Source organism: Amaranthus tricolor, chromosome 15, assembly GCF_026212465.1.
Source record: "Amaranthus tricolor cultivar Red isolate AtriRed21 chromosome 15, ASM2621246v1, whole genome shotgun sequence".
In the NCBI taxonomy this organism is placed as follows: Eukaryota; Viridiplantae; Streptophyta; class Magnoliopsida; order Caryophyllales; family Amaranthaceae; genus Amaranthus; species Amaranthus tricolor.
In genome coordinates, this window is record NC_080061.1 from 14,039,148 (window position 1) to 14,046,647 (window position 7,500).

At 30.6% G+C, this 7,500-nt stretch overlaps 2 protein-coding genes across 2 annotated transcripts in view; one reads left to right on the forward strand and one right to left on the reverse strand.

Moving 5' to 3' along the window:
- Positions 1-1,938: 1,938 nt before the first annotated feature.
- LOC130801056 (pentatricopeptide repeat-containing protein At4g25270, chloroplastic-like) lies at positions 1,939-3,829 on the forward strand. The gene is made up of 3 exons (XM_057664817.1): positions 1,939-1,986; positions 2,676-2,836; positions 2,944-3,829. Exons 1-3 carry the CDS (start codon positions 1,939-1,941, stop codon positions 3,827-3,829), a joined length of 1,095 nt encoding a protein of 364 aa, XP_057520800.1.
- A 428-nt stretch (positions 3,830-4,257) lies between these two features.
- Positions 4,258-7,500, reverse strand: part of LOC130800697 (probable WRKY transcription factor 30) — a 7,310-nt gene continuing 4,067 nt past the window's right edge. Inside the window, exon 3 of the mRNA XM_057664292.1 lies at positions 4,258-4,891. Coding sequence (XP_057520275.1) covers positions 4,330-4,891 — 562 coding nt within the window. The 3' untranslated portion in view covers positions 4,258-4,329. The remainder of the gene's footprint in view (positions 4,892-7,500) is intronic.

Genomic DNA, 7,500 nt, shown 5'->3' on the forward strand with positions numbered 1-7,500 from the left:
AACTTTAGCACCATTTATCAGGAGTGCAACCACCAAGCTCAAGGCCTGTTCTATATTCAACAACGTTTCCTATTCAAAAGGAACATACTTTGCATACCTAAGACTTCACTAAGAATAGCTTTAGTTAAAGAAGTGCGTGATGGTAGTTTACGGGGGCACGTTGGGATACAAAAGACATTGGGCATGTTAGCTCAAAACTTCTACTAGCGCAAAATGCTAGGTACTATTCGGAATGTCATATCAAGATGTGAAGCATACATTAAAGCCATAATCACCTTCCACAAAGGGGAGTATAAGCCATAACCTATTGCACAAAGACCTTGGGAGCACATTAGCATGGACTTTGTAGTTGCCTTACCTAGCAAAAAAGACTAAAAAGGATAACAAGGAAAGGAAAACCTTTTAGGTTGGAGACTTTGTGTGGATTCACTTAAGAAAAGAAAGGTTTCCTAAACAAAGAAATTAAGAACAACCTAATTCCAAGATCAGAAGGGCCATTTCAAATCTCTGAAAAATATGGGTACAATACTTACAAAGTGGACCAGCCTAAAGGATATGGAGTCTCACCCATATTCAACATAGGGGACTTCAGACCCTACTATGATGCATCTAAATTGAGCTAGAGGCATAAACTATATAAAGCGCCTCTCTCATTCCTTGTAGGTTCAGTTTTTCATTCATTCAATCAATAGACATCTTTCAAGATTTCAAGTGTACATTTTGTAAAGCAGCTTTTGTTTTCATTTCTTCCTTGGAACTGTTGTGAGTTACCATTCAAGAGGATTCATTCTTCATCAAGATCAAAGTGTGATCATTGAGGGAAGTATGAGGGAAAGGCCTTTTGACAAGTGAAGTCACAGTGTCTTTGCCAGGGACAGAAAATTATCTAGATTGTATGAATTCAACCATAGATTAGTTTCCTTAACTTTAGTGTGCATTGGGCTGTGCAATGATCAAACTGTGTACAACTTGGATTAGAAGAATCAACCATCTCCCTTTCTAACTTGGTGCACTAACTGCATTTAATGACACCATAGCACAAATCTTTGGGAAAACAATTGATGAACTATATAGTCTAGCTACTAATTGTAAGTCACAATTCTATGAAATTTATCCTTACCACATACTTTTACATAATAATTAGGACACTTAATATTGCTAATTTATCTTTAATAAACAGGATCATATTACATCTTATCAAGAAATTGCTCAATCATTACAAGAAAAACCTTGAAATACAGTTAGGGCCCTTGTCTAAAAGCGGTATACTGAAATGGGTTTTGAAATCAATTTCACTTGGACAAGATGTTTCAGACAATCTACAACAACTGGACTACATGCCCTCCAAGACTCCTTCATCACAACAAATTGTACCAACTATCACGAGTGACATCTTAATCCCAAAGACCACATCACATGGACTCTCACATTCATTGTCAACTGCTCCTAAAACAACGGGTACAGAAGCTTCTGTATATTTGTTTCTATAAGTCAGCTAACTTCTAGTATGTCCTCACTTGATCTACAATCAACAACTTCATCACAAAAAGTAGGTCAAGTGAAGCACATTTTAGATTTCTCGGATGCAGATTCTTCATCCAATCCAATGGACTTTGACTCCTAAGATTGTCTATAATGTTAGGGTTTAGAACACTACCATCAATATCGTTACCGTTATTGAACACTTTCTTAACAACTCTTATTATTAGAAGCTTTACTTTTAACTTCTTACTCTTCCAAGCTACGTTCATTTTTCTTTCTATAAATTGAACATGTAACACTATCATTGCTTTTGTATTACATCTTTATGCTTGTTGAATTAGCTACATTGTAATATAGTGTATTGGTTATGCATATATTTTATCTCTTAAACTTTGATTGAATTGCTTCCCTCCTTTTTTTTCTCCGATTGGAATTGACACAAGTTGAGAAGTGAAAATGTCGATTACACAAACTGGTGTTTACGTTGATGACCACAAGCATCTTGTAACGGAAAGTTTGTATTGAAAGATTATGGAGGATTATATAGTCACAAAACGTAAAAAGAAAAATGTGTTACACTACAGAGTGCACACAACAGAAGAGAGCTTAATCAATGTAATTACAAATATCTTAGATTGCCAGCAAAAAACGCAATTCTACAATGTAGATCTCTGAATCAGACGATGATCATCCATAACAAGACAAGCAATTGGCCCATGTAACGAATTCAATAATTTTTCATGTTTTATGTTAATTTTGCTACCTACTACTAGCTATACATCTCTAGCTTCTGCATCCTTCACCCTTCGCCACAAATTGACATTTCAATATTTTAATTTGAATTATTCTTAGTTAAGAAGTATAAAATATTATTATTGCATTCGATAATGTAACTTGGGAACTGCGTACGCACCACACGGCCCTACTACTAGTATATTATCAATGGTACCCCTGTGTTATCGCACTTTATCAATTGTACCCCTGTGTTTTTTTAATTCCAATTGTACTCCCCAAACTATTTTGCTAATTACAACCGTAACACTTTTCAACTTTTTTACATTAAGTTGCCGTTTAATCTTGAATTTGACCTAATTATAGTTAATTTCTTCTTCTTTCCTTTTCCCTTTTTTTCTTCCCTTTTCCCTTTTCTCTTCTTGCTCTCCTTCCATGGTTGCTTCAAATATTTCTTGAAGAAGCTCAAATCAGTCAAGCAAATTGGTTATTTGAACCCAGATCGAATTCTTCAGATTAGTAATTTTGATGAGTTTGTTGATAATTTTCAATTGAAGTATAATTTTGTAGACAATTTCACTTCCAAATCTCAAACAAAATCCAATTATAAATGTCATATCATGTAATCTAATAGGAGTATTACGATTATTGATTTCTCTCTTGTGGAATATATAAGATATTGTATGTTTCTCAAACATTAAATTTGGTTAATCATAATACTCCTATTAGATTACATGATATGACATTTATAAACGTCTCCCCTGTTCTTCCCACCAAAATGCTAATAACTTCACCATCTTCAACCTCCATAAATCTCTGTTCCTTACCCACCATTTTTTCTCTTTGTAACAAACTCAAGAAACCCAGAAAAACCAAGAAACGAAAACGTAATAGTAATCAACTTCTTATAAGTCCCAATAAAGGCAATAATCTTTCATTTCCAGCTTCAATTTCAACTCCTCATCTCCCAATAAACCAAGTTCCGCATAATCAAACCAAAATCCAAGCTCTTGATGCAGTTGTTCGCGATCTTGAAGAAGCATTACTCAAACATGGAGTAACTGTTGATACTCAAACCTTTTGTTCCCTTCTTGAGATGTGCTTTCAATTGAAGGCAATTGAGCAAGGAATTTGGATACATCGCTTGATACCATCAAAAATGTTTTGTATAAATGTCGGGGTTGTCTCGAAATTGCTTAGATTGTATGCTTCAAATGGCTGTGTTGAGGAAGCACACCAACTGTTCGATGAAATGCCTAATAGAGATGAGTCTGCTTTTGTTTGGAATTCTCTTATTTCTGGGTATGCAGAGTTGGGGATGTTTGAGGATGCACTTGCACTGTATTTTCAGATGGAAGAAGAGGGAGTGGAGACTGATAAGTATACATTTCCTCGTGCTTTGATGGCTTGTAGTGGAATTGGGTCGATTCGTGTTGGGGAGGAACTTCATCGACATGTTCTTCGTTGTAGATTTTATAACGATGTTAGCATGTTGAATACACTTGTAGACATGTATGCTAAATGTGGTGATATAGTGAAATCTAGGAATGTTTTCGACACGATTCGTTCTAAGGATTTGGTTTCATGGAATTCAAAGATTTCATGGAGCATTTGAAGCAGTCATGGAAGGAGAGCAGGAAGAGGAAAAGGAAAAAGGGGAGAAGAAGAAATTAACCATGGTTAAATTAAATCCGAGATTTAACGGCAACTTAACGGAAAAAAGTTGAAAATTATCACTGCTGTAATTAGCAAGATAGTTTGGGGTACCATTGAAATTTAAAAAAACACAAAGGTACCATTGATAAAAGTGCCATAACACATGGGTACCATTGGAATTAAAAAAAACACAAAGGTACCATTGATAAAGTGCCATAACACATGAATACCATTGATAATATGATTAAATATGTATAACTAGAACATAACAAAATATGAAAACAATTAAGGCTCCAATATACTAGCTCCATCGTCCATATATTTTATTTTTGACAAAATTTTAATACTTTGATCTTAATATCCTGAAAACAACAATAACTTTTATTAATATCCTAAAAATTTAATTTCAAAAAATTGCAAATGAGAATAGTAGATGAAAAAAGTATAAAGATAGGGTTATTATGAATCATTTGTATCATGAGTAGGAGTAAAGATAAGTTCTAAGGCGTTACTACCACTTCTCCCAGAATTAAATACATCAATCCATGAATCATCTGTAGGAACATGAATCTGATTACCACTTCCAAGACCACCTTGCTGAATTGAACCCGCAGTAGAAAGGCCAGCTCGTGTATTAGTAGAGTTACATAGTACGTTGCTACTGCTACAGCCAGTGCTACTGCTACTACTACTTAAACCATATAACTGATGACGATGATGATGATGATGATGATGATCTTGTTGATGTTGATGATCTAATGTGTGCCGCCATAGGTGAGAAGAATTATGAGGTATATTTGTGATCATGGAATGATGATCATGAAATGGTGATATGTGGTGTTGTTGATTAACAAATAGTTGTAATGATGGTGGTGGGATTGAAGGAGCTGTACTTGACATATGACAAGTATGTTCACCACGGTACAGAATCTCCAATGTTGTTGGATCATTGTTTAGTCTTTGCACTTGTTTCTTGGCTTTACACTTGTATAGTTTATGGTGGGTGCAACGATAGTAACTTCTGCATGTTTTAACAACAAAATAAAAATATAAGTAATTTGAGGATGTTGTTACATATCTCAGTTTGGTTATTGGCATTAGAACAGGATAATAGTAATGAGAATCTAGACTAAATTTACTAGAAAAGCACGTCACAGTGTTCATGATCATACTCGTTTTTCTTTAATCATATAACTTTTTTTTCGTACAACGTTGGTTTTTATTTGCTATTGTTGAGGTCCAATCTTTTCTTTCATCATTAATGTGTCACATCTCCCAATTTTAATATGTTATAATGAGTTTTATGAAAAAAGAAAAATTTTCAAGTAAAACGAACAAGATCATTAAACATTAAGAGATTTTTTCACAAAAATTGTGTTAGGGACAATTCAACATATATTTAATGTCCTATGAAAACAAAAACTCCTTAACAGAACTTTGTTTTTACACGCACCCGATTATACATCTTTAGGTTTAACATTTTAAGTTTGTTACAACAATTAAATGATTACACCTAATTCACAATTTTAAAATAAATTTAGAATCATTTATTTTAATAAACCGTAATTATTTTTATATTTGAATAATTGAAATATTTTTTCAATTTTTTTTAAAAAGAGTTTAAAAAAATTACAAAGCTGTCAATGCAATTGCATGTCAGTGAATTTATGAAGTAAGATGCAAATTTATGTCAATTATCCCATTTTTCAAATTATGTCACTTTATTCCTGTCGATTGGTTGTTTAACGGTCAACAGGTCACTCTTCGACCTCTTTTAATTAAAACATCGTCAAGTGAGATCTTATATTTATTTTTTTTATAACTATATTTTTATGAATAAATTTACTTCTAATTTTTTTAATAAATTTATATAAATTTATTTTTTTTATAATAAACCAATATTAGTTTTGAATAACTGAATGATTTTTTGAATTTTTTTTAAAGAGTAAAAAATATTATAAATTTTATCTCAATTTAAAGAACTTGAAAATATATTATCGTTTGTATAATTTTTTTTAAAAAAAATTATTTCTAGGTGAAATTATCCATTAATTAAATAAATCGAATTTTTAAGCAAATAGGAATATAGCAATGACATTAATTTGCATGTCACTATATTTATAAAGATATTATTATTCTAATTGGTAAATAATCTTAAAAACTAATTTTGCTATATCAAGAGATTATTCTCTTTAATTTTGAAAATAATATTGAAAATAATTCTGGTTTACAAATTTAGTTCTGCTTCATTTTTCTATATTAATAAGTTATTATCTTTTACAAAGGTAAATACTTTGAAAATAATACTGCTTACCAAATCTTCTTATGCACGTTAAATTGTACTATATTATAAAATGAAGGGAGTATTCATAATCTACAGTTCTATATCAAAGCGGTTTTTTTAAATAATATAAAAGCGGTTAAAGATAATGTAGTTTGTAACTTAGTATTTAGTTTGATCATATATTTGCAATTTAATTTATTTTTGTACATTATTAATTTTATAAAACCTATGCTATAAAACAACTAATATATAAACACATTTATTTAATTTAACATGTGAAAACAAATTTTATAGTCAGTTACAGATCAGAAGTGTAAAATAGAGAAAATTTCTTATTTGTTTGTGTATTGAATGTTTGACTAGTCTTTACTCCAACACCTAAAATGTTCCAAATTCAATGGTCTCATTTTGGCTGGGAGTAACAGTGATTGAAACTTTAACAGAATGTTTCGGAATTAAAGTTTGAATTCACTATTATTTTATAAATTGTTAAAATTGTAAATTTGTGAATTTCTTTCTAAAATTTGTCATTCTAAAATTATTTTTTTATGACTTCATCAAAATGAAATAGACTAATTAAAATGAGTTACTTGTTACCAAGTTCCAACACAACCTAATGTTCATTTCTAGTTATACATTTTAATTACAAAATCATAAATCAACAACTTAAGAATTAATGACAAAATTTGAGTATTTATTTTGAATATTTCAATTTAACCTATAAATTCCTGACAAACTTGTGTTAAGGATATATATTTAAGAAGAAATAAGAAGGGGTTCATTATCATATTTTAGGGTTGAAGGGAAAGACTATTTCCTTTCCATCACGCTAAAGTAAATACCCTAAATGAAGAGAGTATTTGTTTTATTCCTCATTATCCCTCAATTTATAATTATTTCATCGTTTGAGTTTTAATGTCTATAAATATTTATTCACGGTATAAATATGATTTTGAAAATAATTGTAAAATTGGTTAATTTTAGTACTACAACACTTGTTGAATGTGATTACTTTAAGGGTATAGAAGTATAAGAAGGAACGACTATAAAAGCTTTAAAATATGATGTGAAAGCAAATTAATATTCGTATAGGACTTAATTTATGCTACTTAGAAAAAGGTTAAACTTTTATCAAAGCAATTGATGAGTATTTTGGAATAAAATTTCTAACTTAATATTCCATTCATTTCGCTTCAAATGTTAATATTGCCTATTCACCCAGGTTTCTAATTTATATATTAATCATGATCTAAGTTAAAACATAATTACTACTCAAAAATAAAAAGTTAAAACATAATTAAATAATATTTTATTTGATTCATCTCAATATATATTATACTAGTTTG